The sequence below is a fragment of the Sorex fumeus genome, unplaced genomic scaffold (genome assembly GCF_029834395.1).
Source record: "Sorex fumeus unplaced genomic scaffold, SorFum_2.1 ptg000007l, whole genome shotgun sequence".
Classification (NCBI taxonomy): Eukaryota; Metazoa; Chordata; class Mammalia; order Eulipotyphla; family Soricidae; genus Sorex; species Sorex fumeus.
This window is the reverse complement of record NW_026606064.1, coordinates 24,627,060-24,644,534: the sequence shown is the minus strand read 5'-3', so window position 1 is coordinate 24,644,534 and position 17,475 is coordinate 24,627,060. Positions and strand designations below refer to the sequence as shown.

The 17,475-nt window shown below is 38.8% G+C and overlaps 1 protein-coding gene across 1 annotated transcript in view; it reads right to left on the bottom strand.

The window, feature by feature from the left end:
- The window catches only part of DCDC1 (doublecortin domain containing 1), a 509,452-nt gene that overhangs the window by 54,547 nt on the left and 437,430 nt on the right, over window positions 1-17,475 (bottom strand). Inside the window, 5 exon segments of the mRNA XM_056135538.1 lie at window positions 5,214-5,414; window positions 6,912-7,070; window positions 11,437-11,596; window positions 14,622-14,757; window positions 15,548-15,647. Of these exon segments, the coding sequence (XP_055991513.1) occupies window positions 5,214-5,414; window positions 6,912-7,070; window positions 11,437-11,596; window positions 14,622-14,757; window positions 15,548-15,647 (756 nt within the window).

The window sequence follows — 17,475 nt, the reverse complement described above, 5'->3', positions numbered from 1 at the left end:
TTCTTGGTTATACTCCCTCAGTGTCAAGAGAATCATAAAGAGGTTGTTGACTTTTGAGGTCCCTCTAATACTGGATAGCACTGTAGCACCGTATCACTGTTCTCCCGTTGTTCATCGATTTGCTTGAGGGGGCACCAGTAACATCTCCATTGTGAGACTTGTTACTGTTTTGGGCATATCAAATACACCCTGGGGAGCTTGCCAGGACTGCCGTGGGGGCGAAATACTCTTGGTAGCTTGCCAGGCTCTCCGAGAAGAATGGAGGAATAGAACCTGGGTTGGCTGTGTGCAAGGCAAATGCCCTACACACTATCCTATCGCTCGAGCCCAATATATCACTGTCACTGTCACTGTCACTGTCCTTCCTTTGTTCATCATTTTGCTCTAGTGGGCCCAGTAATGTCTCCATTGTGACAATTGTTACTGTGTTTGGCATATGGAATACATCACGGGTAGCTTGACAGGCTTTTCCCTGCGGGCAAGATCCTCTCAGTAGCTCGCCGGGCTCTCCGAGAGGGGCAGAGGAATCGAACTTGGGTTGGCTGTGTCAGCCACGTGCAAAGCAAATGCCCTACCCACTGTGCTATCACTCCAGCGCAATGGGTAATGCATCTGACTGGATAGATATTAGATATTTTATCAGGTTAATCCTTCTTCATGTACAATGCCTCCTGTTTATCACTTTGTGGTTTCTGGGTCTACACTGCCTTGTGGATTCACTTTCCTCCGCCATTTTGCTATTGAGAGGGGAGCGTGGCACTGTGAATTCTGGACCACTATGCTTAAATGTAACTCTGAGGCCTCTTTTCAGTAGCTGCCTAGTTTTTCTAAGTCACATTATGAATTAGCTTTTTTATCATTTAAAATAGTGCAATTTTGCAGACTTCATAAGATTCTCTGGGGGAGTTCAATGAGTTAATCCTTAAAAAACAAACAAAAGCAGAAATATTGCTTAGCTCTTACCATTGACTACTCTGATTATCAGAGTTTTAAAAATATTTTCCCTTCAAACTCTTTTCTTTTGTTTCCTGAATGAGCTTTCTGTAAAAGCCCAAGATAAATGTTTAATATTTTAAAATGCTCTCTTTTGGGGCTAACATAAATCTCTTGACTGAAAAGCAAAATGAAAATGAGTGAGCAAGCCCCCCAATTCTTTTCCTTGCATCACTTAAAAGCAAAGGTAAACCCAGTATTCCGGGCTCTTGTCTGTATAGAAAAAGTCATTTCTTTACATCTGTAAACATAGTTACATTAAGGACCAGAGTGGCATTCCTGCTGTGGAAAATAGAGCTCATCCTGACTATAAAATTTAATGAGGTGGGAGTGGAGGGAAGGTTAGAAGAGAAGTTAAAAAAGTCATACATTTTTCTTTTCCTTTTCAAGACAAAAAAATACAGCAGCTATCTAGTTTAATTTCTGGACATAAAACAATACATCCTTATTGTAATGAGTTTACAAGGTCCTGGAAAATATAGTGAAAACCATAACAGAATTTGAAACATGATTCAATTCCTACAAGATAATCACTATTAATCTTACAATGCACGTCTTCCTTCTATTGTTAGTTAATGAGGCATCATTTTAAGACCAAAATGGGTACTTGATTTTGCCCAATATCTTTTTTAGTATTTGTCAGGACCCTGCTCACCAGGAGACCTGGTACTCAACATTGATCATCTCCTTGGACTCAGCATGCAACATAGCTTGCATTTTGCATTTTTATTGGCACTCAGCATTATTCAAATGAATTAATGATTGCACATTTCCTGCAATGGCCTACTGTGGTATCCAAGATTTAGTTATGTAGCAGTTTCTATGCTTTTGTTTCCAAATGGAGGGAGCAACTTCTTTCAGCTCCAAGACCATGCTCAAATGTGCTGTGTTGTTTTTAGTGTTGACTTGACTTTCCCTGTTAGAATGCTGTAGTTGGTTGGCCTTTGTCCAAAGTAGGAACTTTAAGCTTAAAGATATCTACATAACACTTTTCATGTGGGCAGAATGGGGGTTGAAGGGGAGGGACGAAGAGTAGATGAAATCTCCTTTTAGTACCAGCAATAGCTAGTACAATTCCTTTTCTTTCTGTGTGATTGTGTGATGGGATTTAGGCCACTTAATCTCTTTCAGTTACCTTGATTTAAACATTTTAAACAACTTTTTCTGCTTCAAATTCCATAACGCAGGATTTTTCCCTCTATAGTTTTGAGTCCAGTTAGAGTAATTTTTTTTATCTCTGGGGACTTTTCTTTACTTTCCTTCAGAGAACAAATGATTAATTTAGAATCTGCCCGCATCAAAAATAAGAATAAGATGCTGGAGTACCTTCAAAGCTGATGGTCCATTCTCTATGACTGGAAGTAGGCAACTCTGGTACTTTCCTACTCCCTTTTTGTGCTTCCTTGTTCATTTCTTGCACTATTAGCCAGCCTAAATTATGTGTTACATGAGGAGAGAGTGTTCAAGATCCAAAAGCCCAAAAGGAAGAACAACTGTAGAAAATCATGAATGCATCAATAGCTACCTGGTTCCTTCCATTATGTTGTTAATGAGCTCCTTTTCCAACACTCTGTTAATATCATTTCAGGATTGACAGTTAGTTGCCTTTCTAGATGCAAGCATACTGTCTAAGCAAAATATGGAAAAGTGAAAGTGTGGTTCTTAAAAACAGAATCTTATAGATAGGTTTCTGCTATACAATGCAGATCTACCCAGATTCTCCAGGGCACATCCACTTACCAGTTTCCAATGGCATGAAAGGGAAAAAAGAAAAATGCCAATAAGAATTATGGAAAAAGCTTAGAATTACAGTTGTTGTGTGGACACACTTCTACTGGGAACACACATTGCTCGGAACCATGCCTGCATCTAATCATCAAGACAAGTGTTGCTGAGATACCTAGAGGGTGACCGGCATACCCAAGATCCCACTGTCTGTCCCAGACTGAGCTACTTTTTCCTCTCTAGATTCTGAGTTTCTGATCAGGAATCAATCGAATCAATGCAACCCTCTTCCACCAATTGTCTCTCTCTTGTGTGACTTGACCTGGGAGGTCTCCAGATGCCGATGCTACGGCATGTCCTGAACACTGAAAGGATGTTGGAAGAGATTGTGTGTACTTTTCCTTTGTGCTACATGTGGTTCCATTTTCTGAAGCCGAGCTGTGGTGGCCCAACATTTCAGAGAGTTTTAGGCAAGCCTCTCTGTCTGTTTTTCATTTAAACCACCTTTTGCTTTCTCCCTGGCACTGCTGATGAGAAATAAAGCCAGTATCAGACAGAGAGCAAGCCTGAAAGCTGACCCTCTCTTTCAACAACCAAGGGGGTCCTGAGTCAGCCTCATTATGCCTTTTCTCATCCCTGGGTGTGTCGACTGAATTTATCAGCATTGCTCAAACCCCAGCTGAGGCTCAAGGGGAACCACTTCTATTATTCAGAAAGAGGACAATTACACTGTGTTACCAAATTCCAGAAAGCAGAGATGAGGTAAAAAATGGTTCTATAAACGCAGGGAATATATATTTTTTTCTTAATTTGGTGTTGGCTAGAGCATAGGTAATAGAAACACTGCCTTTCCCAACCCTCTGCAGCTGAATGAATGAATTCTGGTCCAATATGGCAAACTATTTGCAGGGACAAAGTCTAGCTCCTCACAAAAGAGGCAGCTTAGGCAGGGTGAAAGAAGCCAGTCTGTCTTCATGCTGGCATTGTAGCCATCAAAAACAAATCCGGTAGTTTTGGACAGGCAGGAGGTTGTGGGCAGGGTCAGCCTAGCTTCCTGTTGACCATAGTGGGCCCACTGTTGCGGCCTGCCAAAGCTCAAGAAATCTCTCAGAGCAGCGATTTGTAAATTTTTAACGCCATAATTTTTTTTAATCCACTGAAAATCACAGCTCTCTCCCAAACCCATCTCCAAAAAAAATGCACAGATGAACAAACACATATTCTGTAGAGTATTTCCAGAGACCAAAGAGGCACCTGGAGCACTCACAATAGAATTTGAGGGAAAGCAATGTAAAACTCAATTGTTTTCTTTCTTGTTAAAGTAATGACCGAACATGCACAGCGGGTAGGGCGTTCGCCTTACAAGAGGCCAACATGGCCGACCCGAGTTCGATTCCTCCGCCCCTCTCAGAGAGCCCGGCAAGCTACCGAGAGTATTCGATATGCCAGACACAGTAACAACAAAGTCTCCAATGGAGACGTTACTGGGCCCACTCGAGCAAATCGAGTATCCAATATCAATATTGGATATTGTATTTTTCTTTGTTTGGTTTTCTATCTTTCCCCAAACTTTTAATTTTTTTGCATTTGCTAGAAAGCAAATCAGAAATACTTTCAGTGTCTATACAAAGACTGCACCATGTATCCAATGATTAGTACTTTTTTTTCAACATAACCACTAACCCAATATGACACATGATAAAATTAACATTTCTAAGAACAACTGGTACCCAGGCTGTTTCAAACCTTCCCTGATTTTCTCAAAAGTAACCTTTTGACAATGATTATCTTAAGCCCAAACTAGAGCCAGGCATAACAATGATTGGACATATACTTAAGGTAAAAATTCATTTTTAGCATCTGACTGGAATTGTGTAAGTTGGAACTTTGATGGAAATGGGACAGGGAAAGAACGCATGTTAAGGGCGCAGATGGAGGAGCAGGAGACTGAAGTAATAAAAAATACTGCAAGTGCCAGAGAGGTAGTACAAAAGTTAAGTTTTGTACTTAATGGAATGCACTTGCCTTGCATGCCATTCTGAACTCAGAACCAGGAATAGCAACTGAGCACTGCTAGGGGTGTGCCTCCCTGTCTGCTCCCCCCACCCCAAACCCAACTGTAATGCAAATATTTGATATGGGAACTAATATTAAATGTTTTTATGTCCAAAATAGTTACTTGATCCTTTCCATTAAAAAACAAAATTAAATGAGAGTCTAATTTCTCTCTCAACCTCAGTGTCCAATTAAAACTATGAACCCAGGAAATCACATGACATATTTTTTTCTCTGAATTCATAATGGACAAGTTAGATGTTAAGACTACTGAATTTTGATGATAAGATGATAAGACTACTGAATTTTTTTTTTTTTTTGCTTTTTGGGTCACACCCGGCAATGCACAGTTGTTACTCCTGGCCCATGCACTCAGGAATTACTCCTGGCAGGTTCCCGAACATCTTTGATATAGAATCACCCAAGTATAAGGAATTTACCTGCTGCTTTCCTTGTGCATCCAGTATTGATGATTGTCATCAGCTTTTTTCTCCACCAAAACCACCTCCATGCCTGAACGCAGATTGGGGCCTTGTACCCCCACAACTAGCTGAGGAACAGCATGGTTTACAATCTGCCCGTTTCGGTACTCAAACTGCTGGTGGCAAACCTTCTGCAGTTGACTTGGCTTTGGCAATTGGCTGAGATGAAGAAAATCCCATCAGTGGCAGATAGTGTCCTAAGCATTTAGCGTACTGGAATTTGCTAGTACTGCTGACAAGAGAGCCTCTGTGAACCAACTTAACTTATAAAGGTGAGACACTATTAGAACAGCAGCAATGTTATTTGCCCTGTGCTAGCAAGCAAATATTTAAAAAGTAGAATTCTGAGTATATTTTGTGACAGAGATAAAATGTTTATCCAGGAGACCATAAGAAATTCATAGCAGAGAATAAAAGAAACTGAGCTGAAGAGGCAGTTTAAAGGGGATAAAGAAAAAAAATTCAAAGAAGAGGTAGGTGAAGGAGAGAGAGCATATAGATTTGAAAGCAAGAATGGATCTCTGTTCAAATCATTATTGTTTCTCTCTATATACAGTATTTCTGACAAACAGAACATTCTTCATGTTTTCCATTTTCCTTAACATTGCACAGAATATTACAAAAATATGACAAAAATTAAGGGAGTTTAAATAAATTTATTAAGGATCCTGAAATGTTAAATAAACTTAAACATACTAAACATCATGATGCATGAGCAATTAAATTAATTTGTGATCATCTATTAAACTGCTATTATGTGGGTAGGCTAATGAAAATTTCAAAAGTATTAAAACTGTTTAATTTATGGAAGCTCTTGCTAAGTAGATGCCAACAGATTATGAAATAATATAAGCAGCATAAATTGCTGTCATTTCATTGGACCAGAAAGAATTCAAAAGGAAGAAACTATATTTTGCTAATTTGGGGGACGGGGTTGGCAAGGGAATACCCAGTACTGCTCAGTGGTTACTCCTGGCTTTGTGCTCAGAAATCACTCCTGGTGGAGCTCAATGGGCCGTCTGTTGTGCTGGAGTCAGAACCTGGATTGGCTGCAAGTGAAGCAAGCACCTTTCCTGCAGCACTATCTATCACTCCAGCTCCTATTTTACTAAATTTTAAAAGACATCAGAGTATCAAATGTCCTTATTCATAAGTTTGTTTATACATTCATTCAATAAACACATAAGCTCCGGGCTAAGTTCTTAGGAGGCAAAGATGAATGAACTTAGTGTTTTAATAGAAACACAGCAGGACTACTAGAAAGATATTACAGGGGTTAATGTGTTTATTTTGTATCCCACCAACCCTGGTTCAAATCCCTGGCATCACCAATAAAATCCCAAGCCACCACCAAGTGTCACTCCTAACCACAGAATCAGGAATAGTTTCAGAGTACCACAGGGTATGCAAATGTCTCTCTCCCCTCCAAAATCCAGCAGTGCATGGGAAACTAATAACATATGATAAAAAAGGATCTTCCCAAAGTTTTTGCAATTACATTAGTCACAATTACATTACATAGCACAAAAGTGGATGTTAATATAAATAGTAGTAATGTAAGCCCTCTGGAATATTTTTGCTCCATGTTATGCAAATTTATGAATGGGTAGAAATGTCTAACAGGAATCCCTTGCAATTGCTTTTTTTTTTTTTTACCGGTGTTTCTTCTGTGGTTCCACACTGTCAAAGAATCCTTCTTCCATTCTCTTTGGAGGACTGCCCTCTGCATCAAAGCCATGGGAAGTGCCCTGCCAGGCATACCTGAGCAGAGTGTGACAAGCCTCCATTCGCAGATGGGCTCTTGCATGGGAATCGCTATAAAGGTTTAGAAGCAAACACAGGCCTAAGAACTCTGTTGTATACTTAAAGAACTTTCTCAGAGGTATATTCTGATCTTATTGCAAAGCATATTGGTGGATCTGTAAAGCAAGTTAACATGCTACCAAAGATCTTTTACTGAAAGACCAAAAAGAAAATTTACCAATAACATATTATATATAATTTGTTTTACTTTTATATATATTATATATGTATATGTTCACTCAGAAAAAATGAGCCATGTGCCATATTTTAAAAATTATAAGATTAAGAAATTTATAATGAACATATTATGTGATGCCTCTGCCTACCCCATAAGTGTATCATAATTCTGTCTGGAATAGTACAGCCTAGACTCCTGGGTTTCAAAAAGTTTACTCATTGGCTTTTAGGAAACTTAATTCACTTATTTTTTCTCTTAATGGAAAAATCAAGAGAGTTGAGTAGCGCTGACAATATGTGCCTATTTTTGATGGAGAATTGTGTATGAACACACTTCATGCAACCCTGGTATGAGTGACTGAGTCAGTCTTCTGGTTTCTTGGGAGTTGTGAGGACATAGTACTCCAAGGAATGCTTGCCTACTCTCAGAAATTCTCAGCTAGCCTGGCATGTGGTTCAAGGCAAAGGGTGCTCAGGATCTGCAGTCCAGAGATCACCGAGGTCCTTTTGACGCCAAGAAGACCCCAGGGCTGCACCCTATTATGCTCAGGGCTCCTTGTGGTGTAGGGTATGCTACATGCAATTCATATGACTTATCCTCTGTACCTCTGTATCTCTTCAGCCCCTCTTGTTCTTTCTTTCTTTATTTTTTTAAATACATAACAGATATGACCAGGGGTGTAAGAGTTCTGGGTCACTGTTCAGGCCATATTTGCCTTTATGAGGTCTGGAAGGCAATATGAGACTTGCTCACCTAAAGAAAAGGTCAATAAACAATTAAAGCAGTGAGCATATTTCAGAACTCTAAATATGCCCATATGTAAATAAAGTTCTCTGGGGGTAGGGGCAATTTCCCAAGTGTTTGTGATAATTCCATTTAATTGCAATCAGTATCAAATTACCAAAATCTTTAGGGAAAACTCCTGTTAGAAGAAGAAAAGAACACACAGTTTTCAAATGTTAAAAAAAAATAATTACATGGATCTAAAATTGGTGGGTTACAACGGATGCATTCAGAACTCCAGAACTAAGAGTTTCTCATCAAAAATCTTGGTTGACAGTAAAAAACAACACTGCCATCTTGTGGCAGAATAACATACAGTTTTTCCACCAAGGTGTTTTTGTTTTTTGGGTTTTTTTTGAAAAAAATCCACTTCATTTTTAACATATTTATAAAATTGTAGAGAATTCCCTGCCCCCCCACGCTGATGTTACATTTTCTAACTTGATATTTATCTATATTTTCTGCAATGCCAGAAAATGAAATACAATTCATTTTAGGACATTTAAAAATGCACCTTGTTTTGTTTTTCCCCTAGCTTTATTAAATGGTTCGACTTTCCATGTACACATTCATCCATACTGAAAACCTTTCACCAACTCTATTCATTCATTCATTCCAGTAACTGATATTTATTCAGTATTTATGTGCCAGGCACAGAGTTCCCAGTATGGAGAGTACATTAATAATCAAAAGTTTTCAGCATTCACAGAGTTTACATTCTAGTGGGGAGGCACGAGATAGTAGAAAAGTAAATTGTAAAGAAAGAAGATAAGTAGTTTACTTATCCCTATTATTATGAAGTGACTAAAGCATGGTTGTGGTAGAAAATGGATCAAGGTGATGGTCTACACTGTGTAAACAGAAAAGACTCTTCAGAAAGATGATGTCTGAGCTCATACAGGCAAATGGGAAGGAGCCAGCCCTGTGAGAGGAGGGAAAACATTCCAGACAGAGAAAAGAACAAGTAGAAGGCCTTTAAGGAGTATCTGTTTGGCTCATTTGAGAGGATAAGAATGGCATTGAGGGGACAGGTGTGTGTGTGTATGTGTGTGTGTGTGTGTGTGTGTGTGTGTGTGTGTGTGTGTGTGTAGGGGGTGGTGTACAACATAAGATTAAGGTAGAAAATGAGAATGTTTTCTGACCCCATTCCTAGGCTTCAAAGATTTTTCTTCCACAGAGCATCAAGGTAAAGGTCAAGTGCTCCCAGAGTCTCATTTCCAGTTTACTTCTTACCATTTTTCACCAGCAACATTACAAAAATCCCAGCTATCAAAGGGTTCCTTTTAGATTCATGTTCCAGTCCTACCTAGATTCATAAAACTAGATTCTAGCTTTATGAATCTCCCTCATTAAAACTTCCCACTTCTCAAATATGTCAAAACCTCTGAATGAACATATCTAATAAAGTTTTGTGGAAATTCTAGTCACTTTCTAATGTAAGATGATTTAGAGACAAGTAATGAGAAATGGTTTAAAGAACTAGTAAAAGTTAGAGCAAAAATTGCGGAAGAGATAATAAAACATCTTTTTTCTTTTATTAGTAAAATATACTAATACTTTTATAGTAAAATGAAAAAACAAACAGTTGGCTGATGATGGTGAGCTTCAAACATTTTAAAGAATTATAAAGTAAAAGATAACAGGGCATAATATAGAATATCAGATGAAATCATAGGATGGAACCATTCTGAACTCTTAGTTCAATGTTCGAAGGATTTGCCTTGTGAAACAGTGAGTTGCAATCAGTAGAAAAAGAGACTGAACTCAAAAAGAGATTGAACCTACCCAGAACTTGCAGGAGATTCCTGGATTAGGCTTTGAACAGATTCCATCACTTTTAACACAAGAACTCTAGACTTTAAGGAATTCTATAATCACACAAGAATATTTGGTTTCAGAAAATGCTTGTGCTTTACTGTTAATTTTTGTTGATTTTTTTCCCCAAGAGCAGTTGGTAACTAAGAGACTCCTACCTGTTCCCTTCTCCTACTCCTTTCCCTCCCTTCTCTCCTACTCGCACTTCCCCTCCTAATGGTGCTTGCAGGAACATGCAGTGATGGGCATGAAAACCCAGGTCTCCTGCATGCAAAGCCTGCTTTATACATGCTCAGTCCTTTGAATTCTCTCTCTGGCCCCTACATTTTTTTGTTTTCTTTTCTTCTGTTTTGGTACCAGACTTGGCATTGATGAGGGCTTACTCCTGGTTCTGTGCTCAGGGTTTACTACTAACAAGGCTCAGGAAACCATGTAGCATGCTGAGGATCGAATCCAGGACAGCTGCATGCGAGGCAAGCACCCAATCTGCCATACTCTCTCTGGTCCCCCCTACATTCTTTAACAGAAGGATTGAATAGAATGTTAAGAATAGATTCTTAGGGGCTGGAGCGATAGCACAGTGGGTAGGAGATTTTGGCAAGTGAAGTAAAACAAGGAAAGGGGCAGGGGTTGCCTACATGGTGTTAGGTGGAAACCAAGCTACTGGTGAGGATCACAATGTGGAATCCAGAGATGCTGAAGTCAAAGGAATCAGAATTTTCATAATACTATAAGCCAATGCTGCCACAATTAAAAAAATCCACACACAGATAAATACAGTACACTTTGGATAAAGAGAAATGAGTATGTGACCCAAAGGCTGTAAACTGTCCCTAAATGGAATATGCTGTATTCAGCAATAGCTCATAAATGCATATGCAGAACTTGGGATTTGTGGGGCAGAAAGTGTAGAATAGAGGCAAGTGTTGGGTTATAAATGGGGTTAATGATACTTCAGCACCATGCTCCATAGGTCTTGATTCCAAATATACGTGTGTGTGTGTGTGTGTGTGTGTGTGTGTGTGCGCGCGCATGCGTATGCATGAGCATGCCTGTGCCTATGTATGTATGTATTTATTTATATGGTTTGTCATAGGTAGATCTCAGAAAACTGTATGAGAAAGATTATGCTTTAGAAAGGTAGGAGTCCAAGGATGGACTTCAAAGTGGATTGGAAAGAGATTATGGTGATAAAGATCAACAAGAAGGATATTTCAGTCTTTCAGAATTACACCTGTGTATTAACTTGCATACAACTTGACCCTACATTAAGAAGACGAATTGCTCCCGAAGTCCATACATATAGATAAAATCAAAACCAGCTTCATTCCTCAAATAAATGTCTTCAATTCAAAAATTCTAGTCTGTCAAAAACTGTAACATTATAACAAAATTACTGAAAGTAAATCACCGAGCTGGTTGAACATTGAAGGGTTAGCTCCATCCTTTGGCCAGGAAACTAATTAAATACTAGCTCTTCAACTGACACCAGTCTTGCAGGCTTGGCATGGGCTCCCTGCATGGGCTCTGTGCTGTTCGCCAGCTAATGAGCTGAGTTCAAATAGCAACAAGGTAGCTTTTGTGGCCACAATGATTACTTACAGAATTTCACTGGGAGCATTTTCCGTTGTTAAAGCATTTTTTTGCATTGGCTCTTCCTGTGGTTCTATAATGTGCTTCTCTTCTCTGAAAATTGCTGCGGGTTTATGCACAGCAAGCTTGGCACCAGGCACAATGTCACTTTGGACTTCTAAAACAAGAGCTGGGGAGAAATGCATGAATCGCAAGGACATATTAGTGATGACTGTAGAGCACTTGGAATTTGAAAACACATTAAAATAAAGATGCAGAAAATGTCCAGCTGTCTGATATGAAAGAACATATTCTTTGATATTAAAGAGATTGATAATTGTTCTCTAAACATGCGAATTGGAGGCACCAATTAAACTTCCTGGATTCTTCTCTTAGAGTAAGGGACTAAAGAATAGGCTTTTACAAAGGTAAGTTAGTTATTGTCAATTCTAACTGCTCAAATGGGCTGCATTGTTTTGGGGAGGATTGCTCCCATACCAGGTGGCTTCAAGAACTACTCCCACCTCTGGTCAGGGATTATTCCTGGTGATGCTCAGGAGACCATGCAGTATGGAGTATGTTTGATATATCTAAGTAGTTTCTCTTAGGTCGGCAGAGCATATGCTCAGACCCTTGAATCAACTCTCTGGTTCTGGCTATGTTCTCTATACATACGTGTTTCTAGAGCAGAGCAAGGCAAGGGAATTCTTCAGCATGGCTCTGAAATAGAAACAGCTCCAATTCATAATAGGTTTTATTTTGAATTAATTTTGGGTCATTGTGCATTCATAAACCTTTTACTATTGCCAAATTTTTCACAACTTCTGATTCAGTATGGAATAAGAATCCACAGTTAAAAAGCAAAACTCCAGACCATGCTTTAGGATTCTCAACTTCTCCCAGGGAAGTCCTAATTTTTTGAAGATATGGAAAGCTCTCTGTGTATTTTTGATATCCACTTATAGTATATATTGCATTTGATATAGATAGAGGCCATATTTCAAATTATATTAAATCCTTGTTTCACTTTGCCTTTGTACCTATAGGCCCTTTGTTCTGGTTCCTGAAGTAGTCTTAAAAGAGGGATAAAGAACGTGAGGATACAAAAACTTATACAAAAGGAAAGCAAAGTGCAAAGAAGACTTTGACATTTAAGCACAATGTGTTACCAGAAGACCAGAGACACACAAGACAGTAAGACAGGATGATACTAACCTGATTTAAGACTTTTGCAAGTGCCCTTAGCTCCTACTTAGCATAGAAAGGGTTTTCCCTGAGTTGACTCAGAGACAAGCACCTGTTTCTGAGCCTGAGGGTCTTTGAGACCAAGACAGTGGAAGGCAGATAGCCAAGATTGTACTAAAAGGCTTCACTTCCTTATTGTAGCCAAAGAAGGAAATGTAAAGATATCACCCATTGTTCACGATGCTGCCTCAACCCCTCCAATCTGAGGCCCACCTACTAGAACCTGGAATCTGGGAGGTGTGATCAAGATTTGCTGAGAGTCACATTATAGAAGTGGCTGCTAAGCAGGGATGTAGAGGAACAGCTAGATGGCCACCCTACCACGGGGCATTTCCAGGGCCAGAGGGAGGCTGGGGCAGACAGGAAGTGCCAACCCACCCAAAGCACTGCCTGGGCCAAAAGGATGGAACACAGTCACCCAGCTTCAGCTAGATGGGCCCATAGATTAAAAGATCCTACACTTCAGTTCTTCCCTTCCTTTCTAGAAAGGAACTAAAAGTGAAACTTTGGAAACTGTAAATCAACAAACCCACCTAAAAGAGACAATTTCAATGAAACCTAATCACGAATAACTTTGTAATTGCATGATGACTAAATAAAAAGTTAAAATTAAAAAATTAAAAGAGATTAGGTGGTACTAAATTTCCACCTGCTGTATAAAATTTTCACTCACAGATATATTGAAGATCTGTGTGCACATAGCCCTAGATGTTACAGAAAACTTCCAGAAAAATATACTTCTCATATTAAAAGTGATCATCTTCAAGAAGAGGATCAGAAAGGCTGATATTGTCATATAACGAACAATGGTTTGAAGCCTGTGTCTGAGAGATTTGAGTAGAATAATATTAGCACTGTAGCACTGTCCTCCTGTTGTTCATGGATTTGCTCAAGTGGGTACCAGTAATGTCTCCATTGTGAGACTTGTTGTTAATGTTTTTGGCACATCAAATACGTCAGAGGGAGCTTGCCAGGCTTTGCCGTACAGGAGAAATACTCTCAGTAGCTTGCCACACTCTCCAAGAGGGGCGGAGGAATCAAATCCGGGTCGGCCACATGCAAGAAAAATGTCCTACATGCTATGCTATTGCTCCAGCCCAGAATAATATTAATAAATTTAATTTATATTTAGAAATCCACTTGACATTTTTAAAGTCAGTTTTAAATGGTTTTTGAAGTAATAAATCCTTATATATATTTTTTAAAAAATGTAATCTTGATGGACATTTAACATTTTTCTTCAGTAAAGATTCATGAGGTTCACAAAGTTGGTGAGATTCATGGAAGATAAATTTAAAAAATTTTTTTCTTTGCACACCCAAGGTGCAGTGTAATTTAAAAACATACAGTCATATTAAATATATAAGTTAGTCTAAAGAGTTAAACAGCAAAAGGTAAGAGTAATATATGACTTTCTTAAAAATGCTTGAAGCAGAGTTGGCGAGACAGTCAAGTGGGTCAGTGCTTGCCTTGCATGCAGCTGACCCAGGCTCGATCCTCAGCACCTATATGGTCTCCTGAGCCCACCAGGATTAATTCTTCAGTACAGAGCAAGGAATCACCCCTCCTGAGCATCACTAAACATGGCACAAAGGCAAACAAAAATATTTAAAGGGTTTTTGTGAGTTTTTTTTTTATTGTGTGTTTCTGGTCTGGGGAGAAATGTCAGAAATTAATGTTCATGATCTACTAGTGCTTAGTGTGCTCCCTGGCACCAGATAGCCTCCTGACCACCTCAGGGATGGTCCTAGAGGTGCCTGGGATCTCAGGGTCTGAGCAGCACCACGTCTTTGCGTTGAACCACCAGCCCTGTTGGCAGGGTTTTGTCAGAAAAGTTCTAGGACCCTCCTTGATCTTCCAACCTGCCCAAGACACCTTGGAAAATCCTGCTGCTCTCCAAACATTAAATCAATCACATTCAACATTTTAGTTGGGCTGTATATATCAAAGGAAATAGTTCCAATGCTTACCCTCCATATTACGCATACAACAGAAGGCCTGAATTTTAGAAATATCTGAAGTAAGATTCCTCAGAAAGATTTGCTTCTTTTGCCATGCAATGGACAGGTCAGGATTGATCCAGTGCTCTCCACATGAAACATATACCTGCCAAAGAAATAAGTCTCTCATCGCATGATGATGGTCCCCACTAGCATATTTGCAGTTGGAGGCTGCAAACAATCAAAACATCTCACATGGCTAAATGAACCATTGTAGAAAGGAACTCAGTGATAAAAAGGCACACACTATTGAGAAATGCAGCAACTTCAAGATCTCAATGGTGTCATACTGAAAAAATGTACACTTCGATACTATTTAAAAACTTTCTTTGAGTATATAATTATATCCAAAAGTATTTATAAAATATGCTTTAAGGGAAGGAAGGGGAAAAAGAAGAAAGGAAAGAAGGGGAAAGTGGAGGAAGTAAGAAGGGAGAAAGGGAAGATGAAGAGAGGGAAGATGTTTGGGAAGAGGAATGGTTAAAGAGATGAAGGTGGGACAGAAAGAGGGAATAAGTGAGGATAGTAAGCAGAGGATTTGCAGAATATGGCTGAGGTGCAAATCTGGCTTGCTGCCTGAATTTTTAAATAAACTTTTATTATAACATAGTTATGCCTATTAATTTACATGTTTTCTGATTGTTTTTATAATACAATAATAGAATTGATGCTGTAAAGCTTCCTACCAATATGACCTGTAAATATTTGCTATCTTACAGAAAATATTTGATAATCTTTGGTATAATTAATTTTGTAGTATATGCACTAAAATATTATTATAGATCTTTCTAAATACTAAGAGTATAGATGATACTGACTCTTTCTCTTTTGCTTAAATCTACTTCTTAAATGTCCTTAAATAAATTCAGGTTTCCTTAAAGATCAAATGTCTTTACCAGCTCATCTCTCTGTAGGTCTTTAAGGGCAAAGATTTCCTTCCCCTTTTCATTGAACAATCTCCGAGCTGCAGAAGGCAAATTTAAAATTTCAGTGCACCTATAATAAAAGATACAACAATTGACCTTGAATATAGAAAACTTCCCACAGAGACAAGAGAAGATGAAAGAAACCAAGAGCCTGGAGCATTAATGACAACTTCTCCTGTAGGACTGCGGGACTTTCAAAGAGAGGTTGTGGAGTCCCTCAGAGTCTTTCTGCAGCTTATTCCCACGCTCCAATTTGTGACATTCAAGCAAATTAATTAACCTGCCTGAAAGCAGAACTAAATTTCTTTTTCTGGGAGGAAGGGCTGGGCCACACTCTACAGTGCTCAAGACTTGGTGCTAGCTTTTTACTCAGGGATCACTCCTAGAAGTGCTCAGGTAAAGATACACAGTGTCAGGAATTAAACAGGGTTAGGATGCTTGCAAGGCAAATGTCATAATCCCTGTTTGATCCAATGAAAAATAACATGAATTAATTCTAGGGCTAAGTGCCATGTATAGTCAATGAATAAAAAGACACATTATTACTGGTTTTTCATACTTCACTTTGCCCCTGCTCTTTTCCATGTATGTGCTTTTGCTGGTACTCTGCCTTCTCTCTAAAAATTCATAGTTGTTTCCACAGAAGTTCAACTCTTTCACCAAAGTCACATCAATCATCAAGCAATTCCTCATCTCCTTTCACCAAAAGTGACCTCTATAGCCCTTTAATGCCTCTGAAACAGGAATTTTTAATGAGACTGAATATCAAACAGTGATGTCCACTCCTTACCCACACCATCAAACAATGTGCCCATCCTATAACTCCCTTGTTCTTTCCCCTATATCTCCACCTTTCCCAGGAGCAAGAAGAGCCATAGGCTAATAGGTTATCAACTAAAGTGTGACCGGAAGTAGTGGGTGTTGCTATAGGGGCCTGATCAAAGTTCTGTGAGAACACAGAGAAAAAACAATGAATTCCTCCCAGGGAGCTTCAAATAAGAGTGTGAGACCTGGGCTGTGTCTGACTGATTAATAGGAGAGTTCATCAAGAAAGATTATCGAAACCTACAGAAGTTCTGTCTAACTGGAGTTTAGTGTGGGCTTCCATTGATCTTGCTGGAGAACTGACCTTCACAAGGCTCTCCCTTCTTCCTGGTTAAGTGTAATGGGATGCCTTGGTCATATCAGTTCTGTACAAGTAAATACTGCCCTGTATGATTTCTGATTATTTCACTAAGAAAACTGTCTTTCTGACAAGCAAGGAATATTTTAGCCCCACCCCACACCCCGTCCCACTAACCATTTTTGAAAAACGTCTTTCAGAATGGTTGATACATATGGGATGAATACAATCATTATTGAAAAATTATATAATTTTTTTGCCTTCATCTTAACTTTTCATCCATTTCTTCCATTACAAAAGGACCACACAAGATTTAGAGAATGGCAGAGTTTTGCTAAAGTTTTCCAGCTAGTTAATAAGAAGCACAGTGTTTAAACCATTTTTCTTGCCTCCCAGTCCAATGTTTATTCCAATACTCAAAACTGTCTCCAAGTTGGTTTCAACAATTGCAATTCAGAGCTATCAATTTTAAATGAGGCTACTAGACCTTCCTTTGGTTTTGACAAGGGAAGAACTAACAACAACAAAACAATCTTTAAAAATGTCAGAACGAGTGATTAAATAACTAAAAGTCAAGTTTTCTTAAAATCTATGACACCATTATTATAATTAAAAGGACATATTTTGCCAAAATGCTAATACCAGGTGCTCTATCTTTCAATAGTAACCAAATTCTATGGCAATGACTTTTTTCTCATAGAAAAAATCCTAATCCAGTAATAAACCCTACCATTTTACAAATATCAACTTGGTTAGTGGTTTTCAAAAATTAGTT